Here is a 24,008-nt window from a genome sequence, read left to right as displayed (position 1 = left end):
AGAATTAGATCAAAGAAACATTCAAGAAATTTGATTAGAATTAGATTATCATCGGCATTTTGCTCTACTTACTCTAATTATCTAGTTGTCTGATTCATGGTATATGGTTCGTCTGAAAGAGAAGGCATGTGTATTTTTCGAACAAAAATATGCAATAAAAACTTTAGCGAGGGAATCGGACTATCATCAAGTTGTACGAATTCAACGATAGACGAAAATGAATATAACTATTACGATAACGAAGGGTTTCATAGAATCGGTTAAAGTCCAGAAATATATTTGTTTCTCCAGCTTGCAAACAAAAGCTAGAAAGATGGTGTAAAACTAAATTATGCTGCAGTAATATATGTGCTATACAGTTAGAAATCCAAACCATGTTGAAATCAATTACAAATGCTGTCTGTTCCTTTATCACTCTCATTTTGGTTTTATCTTGGTTCTCAATTCATATTTTAATTTCAGTAATTACACTACATTGATACACCAATCGGTCAGTGTATCCAGTCATGAATGTTGAGCGACTTAATCCAGACGGCATAGTGTCGATATCTGCATCGGTTACGACAGGCATGGAAGATGTTGCCGCCACTGAAGTAAAATCGAAGATACTGAACACTAGTGATAAACACGCTGTCACAGCAAAACAAGGCCGGGTGTATTTCAAAGCCACAAAGAAATCTCTTTCGGATCTACACAGTTTACGATCTGTTGATAGATTGTATTTAGTGATTCATACAGTGGAAAACTACGTTTATCCAGAATCCAAAGTAGCTGCAGAGGAAGATCTCTCAAAGCTGGCAAGTTCAATCGATTGGGACAGTGTTACTCAGTTTTGGCGATATAATTTGCCATACCTGAAAGCCAGATCTAGGCAGGAGGATCTTGGGAAGAAGCCATCAAAGAAGCGTAAAGTTAAAGAAAGCGCACATGACGTTTTAGCTGGAGATAATTCTACTGATGATGATGAGTCCGGTAATCCCATGAATGGATCTCACAAACATGATGATATTCCAATTGAAATGACTGCCTTGCCAATCGTTGAGAGCAAGGCTCCAATATCTTTCCGGGTTAGTACAAATAGAGTTGGAAAAAATCAGCCGATTACATCGCCTGAAGCTTCCTACAAATTCGGAGGGAAAATACAGGATATCACCAACTGGAAGGTATGTAAAGTGTGAACCGTTGACATCGACTAATATTATAATATTATGGTTTGTGTTTCTAAAAGATTTTTTGTTCAACACCTTCGATTAAACTCTTGATCAAATTCTATGCAGGTGGATCTCACTGGTTATAACTTGGAAGTATTACTTTGTCTTGGCTTGAACTCCCTGGAGGTCACGCTTGCTCTAACACTGCAAAGCTTGCATCGAAGGTAAGGCAACCAATACCAAGTCAAATTCTTCAGCTTTAGTATGATATGCTCAGGAATATCACACACTTCGGTATCACCACACTTCGACCTACGACCGCTTATAACATGCTTCAACTTTGCGATATCCAACCGGGGGATGTTGTTATCGATCCCATGTGCGGTACAGGAGCAATACCGATTGAAGGGGCTTTGGAATGGCCTAACAACTTTTATATTGCAGGTGAGATGCTAATTTCACTTCTTTAATTGGAACAATTTTTATACTAGCACTACTAAAGATTATTTTGTATTGCAGGAGATATTGTGAAGGCTGCTGCAAAAAGGTGCAGGTGTAATGTGGAATTTCTTGACGAAAATGTGATGTTCGGGAGGAAGTTTATTGATAAGACGAACAGGTTTGTTGTTTTTTTCTGAGCAATTGTTATGTAAGCCTACCCGGTCGTATTGTTGCGGTAGTTGTGAATCATTGACCGATTGATCCTTAGCAATAGGCAGTTATTTAAACTGGTTGCGAGAAGTGTGTGGAAGAGGAAATACGGGCTCCAATCGATCTTCTGATCATACTTTTCAAGCTCGAGCTTGCGATTTGCTGTTTTACAAACAACATTTTTAGGAAAAATTTGCTCTTGGACACGATCCGATGGGACACAACAAATTTACCTCTGAAATCCAGCAGTGCCGATGTCATAGTTTCCGATTTGCCGTTTGGAAAGCGCGTCGGTTCGAAAGTTGACAATAGGAAACTCTACCCGGCTATATTGCAGGAAATGGCGAGGGTGACAAGACCAGAGACTGGACGGGCATGTCTTCTGACTCAAGTATGACAAATTTGTGTTATTCAACTGGTACGTGACTTGATAAGCTTTACCGTCGACAGGACAAGAGAACAATCATACGGGCACTGAGTGCTCTAAATCAATTTTGGACAGTACGAAAGACCCTTTCTGTCAATATTGGCGGACTGACAGCCGGAGTGTTTTTATTGAAGAGGACTAAAAACAGTGTTCAACGCCCGCATATTGATGAGCACAACTCCGCCGATTAAGATTTCGTCCAGCTGTTTAAACTACTCACGAGAAGCAATTGGAGCAAATGACAACAATTCACCACTCTCTTTAGCATGGGGTGGAAGCATCTGACACAGCACCGATTCTATTTGGCAACTGTAGAAGGAATATTAATCTTCAATGTTTTCTTTCCGTCAGGGTTCAAAACACGCAGCAAGAAAGATTACTTAGCTCCATACATGTTTGTCAGAATCAGTGCTTTGGTGTTCATCTTTTACAATGCTATATCGCAGTGGTTCTCAGCCATTTTGTCTTCGCGGACCCCTTTTGAACTGTTGCGGACCCCCTCAAGTTTTAGTTCAAATTTAGCTCAATTATCGTGCAAGCGGCATCTGTCCGGTGAAAATATCAACTGTTGGCATGTGATATGTTTGATGCGAATTCTGCAGTTGCATTTCCGTAATTGTGTGGTCGTGTCTTGAAAATTCACGCATTAGGATTTTATATTAGCGATGGTCGAAAATCCATTTCCAGCATGGTATAGGTGGCAGCGAACGTAACATTACCGCCTGGCGTTTCCGACAACACCTTTGTGTGTGATGGAGACATACTTGCCACCAAAATTGAGAAACAGATTTCAATGAAGTTATTACGTCCAGACTAGTCACTTCTGTCTAGCAACTCATTTTCAAGATATAATGGAATGTAGTTGTTATAATCACTCATGATTCAGCAACTGCTGCAGAGACTTTATCAAGAATCCGAGCGCCAAAGCGGCTGGATACAAAAAAGCAAGTGAAAGCACGACGCAACTATAATACAATTGATGTAAGGGGGAGTATTATAGAGCAAGGCTGCCACATGTATATCACAGGAGAAAATGGATTCCGTGACGTTGGTTTAATCTCTTTTTTGGAAAAAACAATATTCAAAAAACCTCACCAAAACATCTCTAAACAGCAATATGTTTGTATTAGTATGCTATTGGCAAATAAAGTTAGTTTGCATGGTAGGATATTTCATCTCATACGGCCATTCTATTGATGTGAGCCCTGAAGCTTTAGCAGTTTTGAAGCGAAACTGCCTCGTGATTTCCCTAATATAACAAAAAAGTTACAAATTGATAACCGGTTATTTTGCAAATTTAGAGGTCCCGCGGACCCCCTAAAAATGCTTCGTGGACCCTGGTTGAGAACCACTACTATATCGTCTTTGACTTAGATCCTACGTGTCGTACTTGCGGTAGGGTCACACGAGACCTGCTTTTGATTGCAAATCCACTGTCCGCAGGATGTTTATTCCTGCTGTACTTGGTACAGGGATTCATTTATATCATTTTCCACGGACTGTGATATCTTGATCGCTTGTTTCTTTCATAACAGATAATTTAACTAAAACACGTTGCAAGCCATGGATAACAATTTTGTTGAACTCGATCTCGCGGAAGGACATAGTGCAAAAGTTTGTTTGTTCGGAGCGACAGTTACATCGTGGATGAATGATGGCAGAGAACAGTTATTTTTAAGTTCCTGTTCAAAAATGGACGGTTCGAAGGCGGTGAGGGGAGGAATCCCTCTTGTGTTCCGTGAGTAGGCAGGGCGATCGATTGAAAACTAGTGGATTGTAACTATATATGATTTCAGCTAACTTTGGACCCTGGGACAACGGACCTCAGCACGGTTTTGCCAGAATCTCATGGTGGAAGATGATCAATAATGAGAAAGTTAGACAAACTTGTCAAACAATTTTACAATGATGTTACGCGCAAACCTGTTTGCAGGCGGACGGCATTGCCAAGGCGCAATTCACACTGAAAGAGAATGAAACCACCTTGTCCATGTGGAATCACAAGTAACTCTGAAACGTGTTTTGCCGTGGAATGCCGGTGTACAGTATGCTTGCCATATTTAGGTTTCAAATTCTCTACGATGTGGAGATCAAGCCTGGGACATTAAGGACATCCTTAACAATTAAAAACACTGGCGGCGATGAGTTTGATTTCACCACACTTTTACACACATACTTGAGGGTTCCAGACATTGAAAAATGCATGATCTCCGGATTTGCCGGCACTAGATATACTGATAAGGTGGTGGTGTACTCGCATGGCATATAAGACACTAGATATGAACAGCTTGATACCATTTTAGGTCAGCAAACAAACTGACAGAAGCGAAGACAGAGAAGAAATAAGAATATCTAGCAACGTCGATTCCATTTACTGCAACACGAAAGAACACACCCTCAAAGGACCTGGCGTTGATATCGAAGTAGAAAAGTACAACCTCCCAGACACAGGTATGGATGGGACAGGACACACGAATTCGTGCTGCCTGATTGTTATGTGTGGCCTATTTCAAACCATTATAGTGTTGTGGAATCCATGGATTCAAAAAGCGAAAGAGATGTCAGACTTTGATGATGACGGCTACAAAAAGATGGTTTGCATCGAACCTGGTTACGTCCACGAAAGAAAAGTTCTGAAACCAGGCGAAGAATTCATATGCAGTCAGAAGCTGTCCGTGGTCAACGGGCATCAATCATCTATCTAATTGCAGTCTACCTATGCACCTTGTGCAACACTTGTTCTATATCACGTTCCTTTCAAATTTTAGAATATGGTGATTTTGTATCTCCTTTTAATGACATAATTATAAAAGCATATAGAGAATCAACATATAGATTACGGTAGGGGAACGAACGGGTGTGTTTCAGTGCAGAATTCGTATAAGAGCTGAGAAATGGACAGTTCAATGCCGCCAGTGGAGTCATATGTCCATAGGACAATGCTGAAGAGGACAAATGAATACTTGGTGGCCGTGAGAGTTTGAAGTTCAAACTTAGTCTTCCCTCCCTTTCCGCTCAAACAATCGTACCAGTTGATCGAGCTGATCAGCAGTGACGGAAACATCCTCGCTGTCCAATGCCTAAAAAGGAAAATAAATGAGTCCAAAACTTTCCACAAAACCAGACAATTATCACAGCACCAAAAAGGATACATATTCTTATATTCTTGTTATGCAGGTAAATTCAGGGCATCACATACTACCAAACATTGCCTTGCTCAACTATCATGTTACTATGCTATTGTTGTTGAAACGGGGAGAATATATTTAGTGCAGTCTTAATGATAACTTATGTTTCATGGAACATACGGGGTTCTCTGAGCCAGTCTAATCTCGTAGGTTCCTTGGCGGTGAACACATACAACTCATATGATTTTTGATGATACGCCCGTTATGGCCACCATTAGGCCTGACCAGTAGCCGAATTGTAACTGTTGTGGTTGTGGTGCTACATCGTGTGCATTGGCGTAGACAAGTGAGGTTTGGGTTAGAAATTTGAGTCCTGAAATTATTATATCTCCAATATCTATAAGGTCATTTGCAAGTAAGCAGTTGTGACTACAGTTTTGGCTGAATATTACGATACTTTCCAAGGCAAAGCCTTTCATTTTTGAACTGGTATATGAAAGGGGACAGCAGCAGTCAAACTGATTTGCATTAAATCAGTGATTCCCAACCGCGGCTCCAAGGTAGCCTTGTTGGGGCTCTGACCTTTAAATACGCCACAAAATATAATACACGACAGTTGTTGTTTGTCTCTATGAATAGGTACAGTCAATTTCTGTATATTAATGCTAAAATGAGGGATATTAGTTATGTTAAAGCCATACAAGGCCACTTCTGAAAACCGGGAAAAAGAATTCATGCAGACCATCGTCAAACGCATGGATGAATACCTGTGAGACAAGGATATATCTCGAGTTCTGCCGGTCATAGACCTTTATATATCATCTCCGTGAAGAGTTAATTTCGACACAATTTTACTAACATCAAAATATTGGCTCATAGTCAAGTATAACTTGCAACAAGTCCAGTATTACTCGGCATATAATACCCCGCGAACTTAAGCATAAAGTGCTGGAGTGTATTAAGACTAAAGAGCTATGACCAGGCCTGTTTATTTTTGGATTTCTCCAAAAATAACAAAAATAGCTTATTTTTGGATGTTTTCTAATTTTATTTTTGGAGAATCTATAAAAATAAGAAATGAAGGTGTTTTGAGCCCTATTACTACTGAAAAAATCCACCAAAAGTATGTTATTATCATGTATTCAAGTCCTCCAACACGTAGATATCATCAGTGATCTTGATCTAACTTTCCAATACATTCTTCACAAATTTAGTCTTTGGCCTGGAGAATGCCTTCTAAAGAATATTAATCAGTGCGAGACGCCCCGCCGAGACCCTCCTCCCACTTGATTTTCGAGATATCGGCCCTGAACGTCGCAATCGTGGGGAAACATCGAGGTTAGGGGTCCAAAATGGAGGAATGTCTAACTCTTCAAACTCTCCAATCTTCAAAGCCTTTGCTCCTGAAAAGCGCTCGTCAGTAATGCGCTTGAAACCTCGGATCCTCCACGAAGTTGCGTGCCTCATTGAACTTGACACCCCAACACCCTCTGACCAGAAAACCTTGTGGCGGTCCTCGTTGTCCCAGTCCTCGCCTGGACTCAGAGCTCGAAGGCGTTCGACCTGGCGCATGAGCTCCTGCTGCTCCATGATCAGAACGTCAAGACTAGAGCCCGACCGATATTGGATTTCTGAGCCGATACCGATAAGACCGATATCCAGTACCTCCACCGATAACACCGATATATTCAGCCGATATTCAAAAGATATGGAATCTACCTCAAGGTCCATATTTAACACATCAGAGTATTTCTTTCAACAACTTTACAGCCATTGATATGCTTGAACATGAAATAAATGATCCAGGAACTATAAAAATATATCAAAAGCACCAATCCAGCAATTGCAGATTACAGTTCACGAAGCACAATTTCTCGGAGTGAACTTCTGTGGTCTTCCATAGATGATGTATATAGTACTAAACACATTGAGCAGTCTTTCACTTGGTACCATAGTTAGTGGCACAGCAAGAATTGGATATCTTTCTTCCTTACGGTTCCACCGCCCCCATGCAGGGGATCTTTCCTTCAATGGTTTCACCATATATTGATATTAATATTGATATTCTTCTGGCAATGCACCTGGAGCCTTCAGCAAATCATTAACAAATAGCTGAAGAGAATGTGCAAAACAACTCAAATTGTCCAAGTCTGCAACTGCTCCATCCGGCCCCTTGGGCCTTGACCATGACCAGCATTTCAACAATCAACATTTTACGCTCTTGTGTCAGAATTGGCCAATGTCATCATGGCATCAAAAATTTTGGTATCAATTATTGGCTTTACTCCACGTTTGCTTGATTTTCTTGCCCTCATGCTTGCATATTTCCTATCATGGTGGCCCCGCAGGCCTCAGTCAGACGACTTCATACATTACTGGAATAATTAGCTCTGTTGGTACCGAACCGAGATATGTTTCGACGCGACGCTTTTCTCTGTCATTACGAGGGTCAGTCCAGCATGATTGAAGTTCTCATTTCTCTTACTGATTGAAATCTTCTGCAGACAACTATCCATCCAGCTGCTCTCTGTTGTTGGTGATCGATTACTGCAGGGGGATTCCCCCCGAAGTCAGTGGGGCATAACGGTGGTTAGTTATCTATAATATTTTTCAGATAGGCATGCCTACTGCCCTGTATGCAGTATGCACTATACGCAGCTTGGCCATTTATTTTTATAATTTACCGTCCTCACGTCTTCTATCGACTTCTCTGACTCCCTGCCACCATGTTGTGACGTCACGAAAATGGCCGATATTTTTTTACCTTCAATGGCCGATACCGATATTTCTCTCCAAGCGTGATATCGACTCGATATTATCGGCGAGCCGATAATCGGTCGGGCTCTAGTCAAGACCATAAAGCTTCGTGACGGTGGTGCTCAGTTCTGTGAGACCGTGACAATGCGATCGAGAACGATCAGATGGATCCACCACTGCAGCGAAGGTGCACACGCCGGACTGTTTTCGTCCATAACATCTAGGAGTTTGGTACGGTTTCCAGTCAACCAAGAGGCCACCTTCTTCATTGACAATATAAGAGCGTCAACAAATATGGGGTGCGCACTTTCCATCTACTGGATCTAGTTGTGATGCCGTCTGAAGCATCAGCAGATCAGTCCCATCATCGTGTGGAGGAAGTGATTGTGACAGAGGTGGTGGTATATGATTTCGCCGTCCCCTTTGCCTCACTCAAGCTGCCTTCCCGTCTTGTCTACGTGTCGCGCTGTGAAACTTATACAAAGGCGGAGGGGCAAGGTCAGCAGAAACGTGAAGTGGATTGAGTGGAAGTAGTTTTAGCGTTTCGGTGACCCCCTCCCACACATAGATGCTGTTTTTGTGTGTTTTTATGAGTTTTCTGGTCGTTTACATCGCTCTGACTTGTTTATTTCACTGAAAAACTTGAAAAAACATCATCCAAAAAAATCTTATTTTTGGATGTTTTCAAATCTTATTTTTGGAGAATCTCCAAAAATAAAACCCAATATCCAAAAATAAACAGGCCTGGCTATGACGTAACAATATAATAGTACGTCGTAGTAATGATATGTGTTTTCAGTTTATTTCAATGTATAGCACTGGCCAATCTACGCCTATCAATGCTAACATAACTGTTATAGCATCTATAGAAGTCTGCATGCATGCTTTTGAATGATCTAAATCAGGGGTCGCCAACTCAAAATGGGTCGCGGGCCACTTTTGAAATTTCATGCCGGCCGCGGGCCGCACGAATTCAATTTCGATACGAAATAGGCTACACAGCTTTACAACCACGTTTTAAAACTTTATGTTAGTACAACGCAGTGCTATCTTCAATAGGCGATGGGCGTAGTTACCACAAAAGAAGTTACATTTTATCAAAGGAATACAAAGACCACTAAATTCATGATAATCAATGTCAATTTATGTTAATTTCAGAACTCTGAGCTGTGCACGATATCTGGCAACGCTTTTCAGCGACTATGGAATCTATATTGGGGCTAGCGAGAGACGTTAACTAGATGAAATACCATCTCCACGTAAAGCTTGATCTTATGGCGAAGCTCAAAGTTGTTTTCTAAGCGTATCTCGGTCTTGGCAGTTTTTGGGATATTGCAAGTCAAGGCAATATGCCCAGCCCATTCATATCAGCTGATTTTCCCTAGATGGGATCCTTTTGCCATCGCTAACGCCGTTTTAGTTAGTGAGGAATAGTGATGTTGGGCACAGGAGAATTACTAGTTTACTTTGAAACAACAACAACAATATGTTGAAACTGTAATCAATTTCAAAATGCTTTTCTTAGCATTCTTCCGAAATCTCAAATCAAGCGTGTTGGTGAACCCTGATCCAAATGGTAAGATCCAGAGGTAGGCACGCTACCTTTAAATTTTCGTTGTAAGTCGCCTACGTGTTTTCATGCGACCCCATATATACCCCTACTGTGATGTTTGAAATGCGGCTCCAACATCCAAAAAAATTGGGAACCACTGCATTAAATACTTATTATAATGTTTTAGTCTTGTGTGCACATGATATTTGAATGGTATTTTGACACTTATGAACCCCTGCTCGATCCACAAGATAGATAGCCTACATCCACGGACTAGTAGGGTTGAGGTGCAATAATACCTCAATAGCGGATATTGCTTCCTCCAAATTAATTTTCCCGTCCTTGTTCGAATCCAGAATGTGAGCTATCCCGCTCAATTTCTCTTCCGAAATTTCGCCCAAGCTACGTAGACTTGCTTTCAAATCTTCCACCGTTATCGACTTCACATCATCAGATGCAGCTGCAAAAGCAACAAATAACCGACTGGCAACAAGTGACTAAATGTCCAATGTCCATATTTGGCAAAACGAAATACGTGTTCAACTCAAGTTTTTCACCTACGCATACACTTTCCATAAAATATCAGCTATCGATGCAGGACCAATTATTACCATTTATTCAAAAAGCGGTCTAATATAACTAGAGCTGTGTCAGATACAGACGAATATGACAAATGCAATTTTTACTCATTATAAATCCAGGTAACGCGTAGTCATATCGAATACTTGCAATCATGCATTTAATATTGAGTAAGAGATATCGTAATCAACAGGAAACAGACAAAACAAGCGTGTGCTTGGACAATACCAAGTGTGCTCTGCAAATAGAAATACTCAAAATACCTTCCTTTCTTTGATTCTCCAATTCCGCAACGATCTTGTCCATCTTCCCGATTGAGCGGGCGATGCTTTTCTGTAACCGCAAGCTCGCCTTCTTTTCTTTCGACACAATTTCATCTTCATCCGAGGATAAATTCCTATCCAAGTTGAGCACGTCCTGCCAAAAACACATCACCGGACATCGCGGCAAACGTCGACAATGACGTTCCTTACCTGTTGATATTCGACCAAGTCCTCTCGTAGATCTTCCAACTCTGACTTTGTCTTGTCAAGAGATTCGTCTTTTTCTTTTGTTATATTTCCCATAGCTTTATCGAGGACGTCTATTTCCTCCTTGGTGATTTCGTCCTTCAATATCGGGGCCTTGTCCGTTAGCACGGGGCCCTCGTCTCTGAATTCTTCAGCCTTTGTGATCTGCGACATCACGTCCAATTCGACTTGGTCCAATACAGGAGCGGCGGGCTGTTTAATCATAAAGGATACAGTAACACGTGTCTCGCGAGCGTTCATGCAAAAACGAGGTAGCATAGGCATATGATATTGGGATCCGCAAGGTCACACGAACGGTCAAAAACAATCATGGGAGCTATTCAAATCAGGGCTTTGGATCCCGAGCCCCGGAGCCACGCATTTCGAGAGGGGTCGAAGCTCTAAATAAAATTTAAGCGGAGCCGGTTGTTTGGAAAGTAGCTCCGGCTCAGATGTATCTCATAAGATACTATGCTACTACATATGATGTCTGAATTCACATAGTTTTATAGAAATCGTTTACAAAATTAAAAATCGTTGCTTTGGCACCAAATTTTATAACTAACCATGTGCATACATCGGCATTAATCCTGGGTATGCTGGATATGCCGTGCTTGCTCCGTAATTACTGTACTATGTATTCGTCGTACCCGCAATTTCGTTATGAGCACAAATCTGATGGCCAATTGATGGTTTGAAAAATCACCATGATCACTATCCAGAGTCCAGGGTTGTCAAACATACGGCCCGCGGGTCGCATCCGACCCGCCAGACGGTTTTGAGTCGATTGAAAAGTGCGTGTATTATCGAGAACATTTCAAGCAGTAAATGTTGGGATTTTCAGTAAAAAATACTTCCGTTAAATAATTCTTCACGACAACAAATAGCCTATAGAGTACGTTCATAGGTCATAACCAGGTCGTGTAATTTTTGGCATTTCGAGAAGCGAATGCCAAAACTGCCATAAATAAAAATTTTAAAATGTCAAAGATAAGGCTTTTTGAAAATATTGATTCATATGAAATTTTTTGATAAAAACGTCAAAATATGCTGCCTAAACTAACATGGCCTGGTCATAACCCTCCGACAGCGGTGTTCACACAGAGTTCAGAGTTTATGGGAAAAGGGACCAAATACTAGTTATTCATAGAAGCGAACACACCAATGCAGAACCTTTATATGCAGGTTACATGGAGAATATAATAGTTACATGGAAATATAATTCAAATATCTGTGGTCAGCTCGTGTATTCCTCAAAACGCACACACAGAGCTGACGCCAGTATACGACTAAAACAAAGGGTGCATAGAAATATGACAGTAAGTGCCTCTGTTTTAGCCATTTATAACTGTATTCAACCGCCCAGTCATCGTATTATTGCCATAATTCCATTGTTTGCAAATAACAGTGTAGCTAGAATAGAACTCCCACGATCCGTAATATAATGTGATATACTATCGTGTGCAATGTGCATAGGCTTGATAATAAAGTATTCAAATTAATAACAATGGCATAAGTTCTGAGGTAATATTATGGAATCATTTGACTTTCGACTTTTCAAAATCCAAATTAAAAAACGGAAGTACTTTTGCTTGAAGAACTGTAGGCAAAACCTACTTTAGTACTCCAAACAAGTGGAACAAAAGACACTCGAAAACAAGCAATTGTATCCAAAGCTTATGACGGATGTTGCATTTCTTAAAATACCTGTAAGTTTATATAATGACATTTTGACCATACCATGCTAGGCTCAGTCTCCAGCATCTCGGCAGCCTTTCCTTCTTCAGCAGCCTTCTGCAATCGGGCTTCCTCATCAGCCGCCTTTTTCTTTTGCGCGCTCTTCTTTTCTTCCTCCTTTTTCTTCTCCTCGGCTTCTTCCTTCGCAATCTCCATCTGCTCTTGCTTCGTAATTTTATATCTAGAAAGAAACAGACACATTGAGGGTCAATGGCTCAATCTTGCAGTATGATGCGCTGCAATTAAGACGTGGCCAAACAAGTCAACGTTGCAGCTCACGTAGCAGTGGAAATATCGCTGTTATTTTCTACTCAATAACAAGTAAAAGTAGCAATTGGAACGTGGAAGTAGTTTAAAAACATAACCACTCAAGCAGTGGATGTAGGCAGAGCCGACTCTGGAAAAGTAGAAATACTTCCTTGCACACCACGTCTGATTTGATGCTATCATCAATCTAAATCTCTGAGAATGACATCTGGAATAAAAATAGCCTAGCCAGGTTGTGAATTGAGCCAAAGGCCCAGCGCATTTCGAGATATAAGTCGGGGCAACAGCCATCAAAAACCACTGCCTTACCTCTTTGTATTGTCGATCCTCTCACAGTAGAGTTCAGCGGCGCGAACTTCCGCCTCGTCTGCCACTTTCTCCGGCAGAGCAGAAATAGCCTCCTTCACCATCTTCTCGACAGGTACGTTTTCCGGCATGAACAGCACCCGACTGAGCAATAGCAAGGAGCTCGGCACGTCGTGATTTAAATGCAAATCGATCCATTGCTCGAGCTGGTGCCTCAAACGCTGCTCCGACATTCCCAGGGCTCTCATTCCGCGCGCCTGTAAAAATTCAGAAGCTAACTTGGGGTGGCGGATTTTCATTTCATTTTCAACTCCTACCTGGCAGGCCGTCTGTAGTTCTTGTACTGTCAAGCTGGCGATTCCTTCCTTCTGTATCATCGTATCGTCGTCGTGGAGTCTCTTCAATTTCATTTGCAGCAAAAAACGCAGCAAATTATTGCTGCCCACTGCAGGTACTTGAATTAATCTGAATGACAAAGTAGGATACGTCTTGATGCAAAATGCAAACTTTCATTGATATTACGCTTAAATCCTAGTCTGCATCCCGTGATAACTCAAATCTGACTCCATAAAATTTAATAAAAATTCCATATCACATGATATTCTTATGGGTGCAGTGCAAGTCCTAGTTTGACTTCATGGAATGATGAATATAATTTTATCTGATTCCAATGGAAATTAAGAATCAGAATTTTCAGATTATAATAAAATGTAATCAAGAGCACACACAGTTAAAAATATTGACTACAATAGTGTTTTGGCACTGGAATTTTTGTAAGGTATCGTAAATATATCAACTGGTGCATGAAAGAATCTGAACTGCACATTGTAGAAACTTATAAAGTAGACAGATAATTTTGAATATGTTTGAAACCCAAGGCTTGACTTGGATTCAAAATTTCGATCTTCGATTCCACGAGCCTAGCATCTTTTATATAACTTGTGAAAGGAGGCTAAATCCAAGTGAGAATGATTCCAAGATCATTAAAAACGTTCTCTAACTACCCAAGATTTCCCATGTGGGTGTCTGGTTTCAAGGAGTACTTCAAGTCATTTTGACATCATTCAATCTTTTCATTTTATCACAATATCGACAGTAAGCTCAACTTAACCCATTAACATTTCGAAAAAACGATAAAGACAGATATGTGAAATTCAAATACAGACCTGCACAGTGCAATTAATTGAGGTCTCGTCAGGTTGTCCAGGGTAAGTTCATTTTCAAACAACTTGGCATGCTTCAAAATATCTTCATTTGTAGGGTCCTCGTCGGATTTTGAAATTTTATCAAAAAACTTTGCAAAATCTTCGGTAGCTTTATTCCGTTTGGATGATTTCTTGCTGCGCATCGCAATCTCCTCGACTGTGTCCTGCATGAACTTGGCCATGCGTAATTTGACAGCCAGCTCTTTGCGGAGTCTCGCGTCCCGGGCATTTTTGTCTTCGAAGGTAGAGGGGAGTAACCCCGGAAAGAGTTTGACCGCGATAGGAAGCGCTAATTCCGCAAAGGGAATTATGATAAAAATGCTGAAAGGCGCCAGCCGGAATATGTCGGAAAGAGCTCTCCGGAACTGGTTCGTTTCACGACGGGACACCGGCTTTCCACGCAAACTTTTCCAGAGTGTTTTGGAAGCAATTCTAACATCAAGAGCAAGCAAACGAAACCCGTGATAATAGTGCTTCACTTCAGCTACAAACCTATCCCACAAAGGTTTTTTTTCTTGTGTTTTCTGCGGAGATGTCTCAGCCGTTGAGGATTCTTTTGCTACCTCATTAACGGCCTCAATCCCAGATTTCTTTTTCAACTTGGTTTTCAGGCTGCCTTCAACTTTAGATTTATCAAGAAGCGAGCTGGAGCAGTGCAAGTCGCGATAAGGCACAAGGTATGGCATGTGGGACGGTAGCAGCATCTTTTCAAAGGGACGTATATGAACATCATTGTTTGTAAATTGACGCGGTCTCGTGTATCGTTGATCTTCAAGTTTGTGGAAACTGGAACACCATTGGAACTTCTCATGGAATCTATAACACGTATGTCGGCTGTTGAAGTGTCTCACAGTGACGGACAGAATATGACTGCACTGTCGCAGATTGGAGGACAGAGCCATAAGTATTTTTCTGGATTATTTACACTATGTATATAAACTGAAAGTTTATGCATACAAGTTGAATAAAATGAAAAATCAATGCTACGACCATATCCAAGTCACCTCTCGTGAGTAAGTCACTGCTTAATGCACTCTAATTCGTGGGCTAAGCCTCTTTACATCACCTATAGGGTTGCAAGGTGGGTGTCACGTGTCAGATTCTCATTTCCAAAGACTACTTCAGTAAGTTGTTTCGACACCTCCCTGTCTTTTCATTGTATCACAATTTTTGTGGTGTATTGAACTGATAAAAATTGCTAATAAACCGAACTAAGCCTTTCTATGCTTATATCTTTTGCATGGCGTGCCATTTTCAATATTTTGATTGTCGCTGTACCGACGGACTGGCGACTGTCGTTACTTTGAACAGGATCATTACAATATCAATTTGTTATGTTTGCATTGTATTTTCTGGAATATCCCAGCTAATTGATGGGTGGAGACATTTTGGGGGGAAGTTACCGATGGCGATAAGTAGGCCTTAAGGAACCTCCCTGCGCATGTGCGCCATAACCATATTGTTGAATTATACAGAGACTGTAGCCTGGGGCCTGGTCCTACAGTCTCTATAGTTGAATTGTTCAATGTTCATGCTGTTATACTCTGTACAAGTAGCGATCTGTGCTACTGTTCTTACCTGACTATAAGTATAGTATCTACTAAATAAACTCGAATCATGTAAACCGCACAATTGGGCACCATCCGATTCTACAACCTTCTTTCCGAAACAACATGACGACCATATGGAAGTCTCCTCTATATTGATCGATAACTATGAAGTATACTGTAATTGACGAATACGGACCTGTGGTCAAAGGAATAGCATCGCTAAACGCTTTAAAATATGGTTGAATCTTAGATTAAGTATCGAATGTGACATTCGATAGATTAAGAAATGGTTAAATCATAGCCTTTATAATGGTAGGGGTAAATTATGACCATTTGTGCATCCAGTTGTTACATTTTTTCTCATTTTAGAATATCTGTATTACAGTATTAGCATAGCAATTTACAACGTAGCTACGTTGTAAATTGCTATGGTATTAGTCTATCTATGATGAGGATTACTAGAAGACCAGTCAACTCTGCAGTAGTCAATCGCTGAGCAGCATATCGGTTCATAAAGGCCATGGTGTTGTATACTAACTGATGTGTTCTGGTTCTACATGGAGTTGAGTTATATTCTGACGTGCTCGTGATATTCTGACGTACCAAGTGGAACTCCCCATACAAAAAGTGAAGTTCGGAAAACCTGCTCTTTGCCACAAAATGATGACATTTTTCTCCAATTTATTTAGGTAGCTAGCTATTACTATTATGGTTTTGCTATTATTTGTTTATTTTTTCCTAGTTACGTGGTCAATACTTTATTTGCACAACATTTCGAAGACACGGTAAACTTATGATAGCCACATGGTGGAAGTATAGATTCAATGGATGAGTGAATACCACTGAGCTATATAAACAAACATACGAAGATGTGATCGGCCCATGGTAATTTGGTTGCCAGTAAACTCGCCCCAAAGTAAATTCGGCCCAGGCAAATTCGGCCATTACATCAGTAAATTCGGCCCACCGAGAATATTGTATTAAAATGTATTACCAACCGTTAACATGAATTAATTACATAATTATACTATTATTAAGTGATTTGGATGTCAGGGTATGCGTAGATCGCGTAATCAGTGGAGATAGCGCGGATATTCACGGGGACCGAATTTACCGACGGCCGAATTCACCGGTCAATTCACTGGTTACTCGGTCAATTCTGCCCTCGGAGAATTTTTTATAAAAATGTATTACCAACTATTAATGTGAATTAATTTCATAATTATATTATTATCAAGTGATTTGGAGAACAGGCTATGCGTATAAATATATATGTGTATATATATATGCCGATGTTTACGGGGCCGAATTTACCGACTGCCGAATTCAATCGGTATATTCGGCCCTCGGAGAACATTGTGTGAAATTGTATTACGGACCAATAATGTGTATTATATTACATAATTATAATATTATCTAACCTGAACCCTAACCCTAATCCTAACCTAGCCCTAACCTAAGCCTAATCCTAACCTAACCCTAATCCTAAACCTAATTCTAACCTAACCCTAATCCTAATCTAACCTAACCCTAACCTAATCCTAACCCTAACGCTAATCCTAACCCTAAACCTACTAATAACTAATAATGTGTATTATAATACATAATTATAATATTATCAAGTGATTTGGAGGTTAGGGGTTAGGATTAGCGTTAGGGTTGGGATTAGGGTTAGGATTAGGGTTAGGTTAGGGTTAAGATTAGGGTTAGGTTAGGATTAGGGTTAGGTTAGGATTAGGGTTCAGGTTAGATAATGGTATTGCAACTGTTGTTGTTACTCTGGTCCTGGCCGAGTTTACCGAGGGCCGAATTTACCGACGGCCGAATTCACCGACGGCCGAAGTGACCGAGGGCCGAATTCGACGGGCCGAATTTACTTTGGGGCGAGTTTACTGGCAACCTGGTAATTTATATTCATTATTCATATTCATTTCGATGTATTGCTCAGAATAGATAGAGATACTCACTGCTCCAGCTCAGTGGTTTGTGGTCAAAGTAGTCCGCGTTGATACTCGGGTCGAAGCAGTAGTAACGTCATAGATTACTACTCAACTGCGAGTATGTAGAGATGGGCTTAACCGATATTTTGCAGTAGCAGTTACGAACTGCTACTTTCGAAATCTTAACTGTGATTTTTAACTGCTACTTTTTAGCAGTTAAATTGGAGGTAAAGCCTACGTCACAATTGACCGCTAATTTAGTCGAAAAAGTGGAAATGTATTAGTTCACTTCTAAACTCGCCGATATCAAACCTCAACTTTAAACTAACAATTGATTATGATTGAAACATAATCATACGGAATCGTCTAGCCTCATCTTACTATTACGCTTGCAGAAAATCCTTTCATGGAGTAAGTATATTTACAGAAGCGCCCACCTTATGCCCTTCATGACAAACATGGATTTAATTTAGCAACCGAAGATGTTCAGTCAAATTGGGTGGTGGTTGAGGATAAGCCCTGTTATTGTCACGACTCACGAGTGTGATGTGGTTTTCTGGTTGAGACTATACTGCAGTGACACTTATTTCTCGAATGATGAAACAAACCAGAGAACTACCGGGATAAATGTATTGAATGTCAAGGCTATGTGCTTAAGTGCTATTCTGTTAACTGTGATTCGGGTTAGCAGGTAACTGCTACTGCTACTTGAAAAGCTTAACTGTTACTTTTTAACAGGCTGCTATTTTTTTCACATCTCTAGAGTATAGAGGTATATCAATTTTCAAGATGTCAAACCTACTTCAGATGGAACTAACGTGGAAGTAGAATATGGCAGATTCGAAAAGTACTCGTGTATTTTCAGAAACAAAGAGTGAATTTGGTGGCATACTTTTGGTATAGTTAATCGGATTGAATATTTGGAAATATATTCATCAGTTAATATGATAGGAATTGGGGACTACCGGTATATTGTTAATGAAAATTTCACTCTTAAAAGTTGGTGATGTAAGCTCAGAACTATAACCCAAAACTATACATCCTACGCAAATAAAGAAGTTTTTACATAGTAGCACAAGTTTGCAAAGCCCACTTGAGTACCGTACTCTGACAACGAGGAAGTATAGGCTATCATTATCAATACTGGCCATCTCTTGGATTTGTGCGAAATAAAGTTTGGTTAATCTTATTGTAGGCCAGACCTGGACAAAGTGCGGCCCGCGAAAGGTTGCTTGGAATTCATAGCATAAAACCTGCTTTTTGAATGTTGAAGCGTTGACTAAAACCAGAGGATATGTATCAACCTAACAGGAAATTCGTTGACTTGACTTGATTAATCCAGATTTCAAATCAAGGCAATGTTGCCATTGTTGCGTAAAACAGGTCAATCAGTGCTCGCGCTATTTTTTGACATGTAGAAGAAAGTCAAAATTTTGTCAAAATTGCAGTGTTAGGTCAAATTATGTAAAAATTATTTACAAAGTCAAACTTTTTTGCAACCTGCATTTCGTTTGTATCGTTGATTTTGCACTGTCGGTAAACTTATCATTTGACATTTTATAGCCTATAGGCTACTTTATAGGCTACTTCATTGGCCTACCGTTGTAGATGGCTTGTTGTCTGCCCATTGTTAATCATAAACATTCAAATGAAACAAATAGGTTGGCATTGTGTTATGCTTAACATACCGCAATATCCTAACTGAAGCTAGACTGCGTGGGCATGGCATGGTTCTTATATCAAGAAGCGCATGATGAAAAATTGTGATGTAGAAACCATTATCAGAACGAAGCAACACGGTTTGTCACCAGCACTGTAATGAACACACAACTTTAGTGTTGTCAGCCAACAACTGCTGCTGTTGAATGTTCTTTCTCAATTCTCCGCAAGCTACTTAGTAAGAACAGACACTTTCAACCCGAGAATGTAGGAAAGCATCTTTTGTTGTACTGCAAATTTTTTTAATTATTTCTACCAGACCGCCGAGTAGTTCCTTGAAAACAAAATCACATATGAAGCTCTACTTAATTGATCCTTTGTAAATATATAAGCAAAAGAATGGTGAGCAGATATGTGTGCTTATCAAGATGAATCTACCTGCAACATAATCCAGGATAGGAACGATATGAAGCACAGTATTGCAATGGTATCTGATTTCTTTTACCCCAATGTGGGCGGAGTAGAAAGCCATATTTATCAACTTTCGCAATGTTTGATCGCTCGAGGACACAAGGTGATAGTGATCACCCATTCGTATGGAGAGAAGAAAGGCATCCGGTACCTTACAAATTTCCTCAAAGTATACTACCTCCCGTACGTTGTCATGTACAATCAATGCATCCTGCCTACATACTTGGGCACAATTCCGCTGATACGAAGCGTATTGTTGCATGAGAACATTACGATTGTGCATGGGCATTCTGCATTTTCCACAATGGCCCATGAAGCTATTAATCACGCCAAGTCGTTAGGCATTCGCACTGTTTTCACTGATCACTCCCTCTTCGGATTTGCCGATGGCAGCTCAATCATAACTAATAAACTGTTGGAAATAACATTGGTGGGAACAAACCATGTTATTTGTGTTTCTCACACCAGCAAAGAAAATACAGTGCTGCGAGCCAATCTCGACCCGAGCAATGTTTATGTCATACCCAATGCTGTCGATGCCACAAAGTTCACCCCAGATGAAGAAAAGAGGGTACCAGATAAGATACGAATCGTCGTGATGAGCCGGTTGGTTTACAGAAAAGGTGCCGATCTTCTTGCAGCTATCATACCGATTCTATGCGAAAGGCACAGGGACATTGAATTTGTAATAGGTGGAGACGGTCCTAAAAGGCTCGTGCTTGAAGAAATGAGAGAAAAGTTCCAGCTGTATGAACGAGTCACCTTTTTAGGAGCCGTACCTCACACGAGTGTCAGGGATGTATTGGTAGAAGGACATATATTTTTGAATACATCGCTCACGGAAGCTTTCTGTATAGCTATTATTGAAGCTGCGTGCTGCGGACTTCAAGTTGTAAGTACTTGCGTTGGTGGTGTTCCTGAGGTCCTACCTCAGGACATGATAATATTAACGGAAGCAGCTGTGCCATCATTGGTCAACGGCGTTGAAGAGGCGATACTCCGGTATCGTGAGGACTCGCATATCAAGCCTTTGGATATGTACCGGCGTACATCGTGTCTCTACACTTGGCCCAAAGTGGCGGAGAGAACCGAAAATGTCTACAATTTGATTGCAGAACAGGAACTCCTTCCTCAAAAAGTTCGTTTGCAATTGTATTACAAGTGCGGCCCTGTCGTTGGTCGTACATGGTATCTTTGTGCGTCCGTTGCCTTACTGATCGTAGCATTTCTGGACTGGTTTCACCCAATCAAGCGTCGTGACACTGTATCTTTTATAAAGAAGCAGAAATCATTGTGACCACTGACCACGTGACCAGTTTATGCAATCAAACAGCATGCCTGCATTTTGGATTTCCATCATCAGTTGGTTTATTGATGTTACTCTTGTTGCACTGTTATAAGTATATACTTCTTTATCTGAGCATCTGCACCCCGAAAAAAAAAATTTCTATTGCAATATATCTGTGATGTCACATAGTTTCAAAACTGCACCCTCAAAATGTCATTCCTAACTCCCATGATTGCTGTTATAAGTGGTGTACATTATTATGAATGGATAAAATCGTGTAGTGAACACATAAATACAAATTTCTGAATATTGCAGAAATGATCTGTATTTTCAGTCTTCATCCTCCTGGATAACTCAGGCTGATAGTACCATCTTCATGATCAATACTATACTGAAATACTTCTATCATGCTCAAACACATATATCTAATTCTTGCATCGCAAAGTGTTAACTAGGACCAGAAAACTGGATTTGCGATTGGATTTGCATACAATATTGAACGTTTTCACATGCAATTTTTTCATATCCTTTAATTCGAATTGCACATCAAGGCAATGTATGTTAAACTAAAATCTGTTCCAAATGCTGTAAAATTCATGTTACGGACATGGTCGATTTGAACAGGCCTTTGCCAAAGCGGGGTCGTGAAGAGTATGTGAATTTAACTCAAATCATATGCACAATTGCACATTATGCTATGAAACAATCGGATGTTCAAGACGGATTCTTCAAGTATTTGGTGATTAATGCTAATAATCTTTTGTTGAAAAGAGTATATTCCCATGTAATCTGTTGTAGACTGGTTCGTTCAGCTGTTTCTTTATTCTTAATTCATTACTACACAATGAGAAATAGTTTGAGAAAATATTGGCGACGACATTAAAATATGGGATGGGTTATATCTTGTCGAGTATGTAATAACGTGGTAGGCCTGCCCTACATACGTGTTTGGTAGCAACTAAATGAATAACAGTCAAAATATCGATTAACTTTCTATAAGGGCATATTATGTTGCTGGCTTCAATACGATACGGTGCAATGAGATCGACGAGTCTTTACGATGCCGTCACCAATCAATGGGATTTTGCGGTATAATATAACTTCCCAAACAATTTGATGCATTTGTTAAAAAAGTGTAGCCCCATGACCAATGTTCCCTCAAATGTTTGACGAGTCTGCGCACACTCACCTACTCACTGCGCAGAGCCTTGCACAACAGTGCGTAACGACTAAAAAAAGGTCATCACTTCGGATTTTTTGTGCGCAACTTAGATTTTCTGTGCGCAGAGACCGTGTCAGCACTTCGCATTTGCGCACGCTCGCCGCTTAGAGGGAACATTGCCCATGCACATGACTGCGCGTAGAAGGTTGCGTACCGCTGCTACAGTAGCCTACGATTGAACACTGGACAGTGGACACACAACACTAATCGAATCAATGAATTTCTGGTTAAGAATAAACTCCGAAAAACAACAGTAGTTAAGATAGCATACTGCAGTCTGCAAGTGATAGTGTATTGAGTGTGTTAAGATCAACGAGATTGAAAGTTCAAGCGGCGTCTTGGCACCAAGCATGACTCTCGAGTCTCGATGCATCAGCCTGTGGAGTTTTTTCCCGTCCTGTATAACCTATTATATTCGTGCTGGGTCGTAAGAAATGCCTATAATTACATTCGTGCGGGGTCGCAAGAAATGTTTGGAAAATTAGAGGAGCCGCGAGGAAAAAGTTTTTGGAAACCCTGTATTAGAAAAGCACCAGGTACTGCCGTCTTCAATGCATACATATCGTTCAAGGACTTGTGCATGTGCATTCAGTAGGTAATTGTGAAGTTGCACTACTGAATGTCAAGAGTGGTCTTTAACTTAAGATTACTTTTTTAATTAAAAGTACTACTGACTTTTGTCAAGTTGGGAGGTATATTTTGAACATATTTGTATCGTTCTCATCGGAGAAACCTCCATATCCACCAGATGATACAGTCACTATAGCCCGAGACTAGAGTATAGCTTCGAAGCCCCACTTAATTCTGACACATTTTCGAGTTATTTTGTGATTAACTGATGAATCTCAGCGCGAAGTCTAGTCTTGATCCACAACTTTTCAAAGCCAAAGTAATAATCGTACCTGTCATTTCTATTTTCACTTGAAATCGTTTTGAATAGTCCCCACAGTCGATTCTGATACGTGTCGTGTAGGCCTAGATATTTCTGTGCAATATGCTCACTTTCACTTTGACCTATTTGTTCCACATCTGATTTATGTGGATCAATGATAAATACAACTTGAGTGTCATAATTGAATTTTATCGTGTCGCACTTCGTATTATCATTTGTACTTTAGTAGTGCCAATAAAATGAAAATGAAACCATTCAATTGTGAGATAGTAACCATTGCAGTTAAGAATCTTCAGATAGGGTTACCATATTTTGAGATCTGGAGGAGAGGGTAATTTGAAATTCTGCACGGGAAAACTAAAACAATGGTCATTTTCAAAACTCGACTCCCGAAAGACCCGCACAATGATATATCATTGGACCCGCGTAAGCGTCTAGATTCCATATTCAGCGTCATTTCTGGCGTTTTTTAGTTCTGCCTGTACCATCGTCGGACTGACAAAGCTATAAAAGAGGAAGAATTGCCAAAAATGAGAACATTTGGGATTCCTCGGAGGTCATTTTCGATTTCCTGAAAAATGAGGAATCCTCCTAAAGCAGGACGTAAGGTAGTCAAAATGTCGGCGCGCTGAATAGTTATATATAGCTAGAAGCGCACAACGGGTCCTTAAAACTTACCGCTCCTTACGTTATCCCATTATTGTAATATTGGAAATG

The 24,008-nt window shown here is 40.4% G+C and overlaps 4 protein-coding genes across 4 annotated transcripts; 3 read left to right on the top strand and 1 right to left on the bottom strand.

Annotated features, from left to right (window-relative positions):
• The first annotated feature begins 340 nt into the window (after nt 1-340).
• On the top strand, nt 341-3,768 carry LOC145433453 (tRNA (guanine(6)-N(2))-methyltransferase THUMP3-like). Its single transcript, XM_080310568.1, has 6 exons — nt 341-1,163; nt 1,278-1,375; nt 1,429-1,595; nt 1,671-1,770; nt 1,989-2,193; nt 2,253-3,768. Exons 1-6 carry the CDS (start codon nt 507-509, stop codon nt 2,418-2,420), a joined length of 1,395 nt encoding a protein of 464 aa, XP_080166694.1. The 5' UTR covers nt 341-506; the 3' UTR covers nt 2,421-3,768.
• LOC145433454 (uncharacterized) lies at nt 2,447-5,057 on the top strand. The gene is made up of 6 exons (XM_080310569.1): nt 2,447-3,967; nt 4,026-4,105; nt 4,163-4,233; nt 4,294-4,471; nt 4,533-4,680; nt 4,753-5,057. The coding sequence occupies exons 1-6, from the start codon at nt 3,793-3,795 to the stop codon at nt 4,932-4,934; spliced, it is 834 nt and encodes a 277-aa protein (XP_080166695.1). The 5' UTR covers nt 2,447-3,792; the 3' UTR covers nt 4,935-5,057.
• On the bottom strand, nt 5,005-15,232 carry LOC145433452 (mitochondrial proton/calcium exchanger protein-like). Its single transcript, XM_080310567.1, has 8 exons — nt 14,231-15,232; nt 13,382-13,529; nt 13,068-13,321; nt 12,495-12,672; nt 10,719-10,967; nt 10,509-10,662; nt 9,966-10,126; nt 5,005-5,309 (listed from the first exon to the last, which is right to left on the bottom strand). Exons 1-8 carry the CDS (start codon nt 15,169-15,171, stop codon nt 5,223-5,225), a joined length of 2,172 nt encoding a protein of 723 aa, XP_080166693.1. The 5' UTR covers nt 15,172-15,232; the 3' UTR covers nt 5,005-5,222.
• Nucleotides 15,233-17,508: 2,276 nt separating this feature from the next.
• LOC145433450 (phosphatidylinositol N-acetylglucosaminyltransferase subunit A-like) lies at nt 17,509-21,760 on the top strand. The gene is made up of 2 exons (XM_080310563.1): nt 17,509-17,881; nt 18,530-21,760. The coding sequence occupies exon 2, from the start codon at nt 19,831-19,833 to the stop codon at nt 21,184-21,186; it is 1,356 nt and encodes a 451-aa protein (XP_080166689.1). The 5' UTR covers nt 17,509-17,881; nt 18,530-19,830; the 3' UTR covers nt 21,187-21,760.
• Nucleotides 21,761-24,008: the final 2,248 nt, after the last annotated feature.

Source organism: Botryllus schlosseri, chromosome 2 (assembly GCF_051294905.1).
Source record: "Botryllus schlosseri isolate E-star chromosome 2, Bs_hap1, whole genome shotgun sequence".
Taxonomy (NCBI): Eukaryota; Metazoa; Chordata; class Ascidiacea; order Stolidobranchia; family Styelidae; genus Botryllus; species Botryllus schlosseri.
The sequence above is the reverse complement of the archived record's forward strand: the minus strand, read 5'-3'. Positions and strand labels throughout refer to the sequence as shown.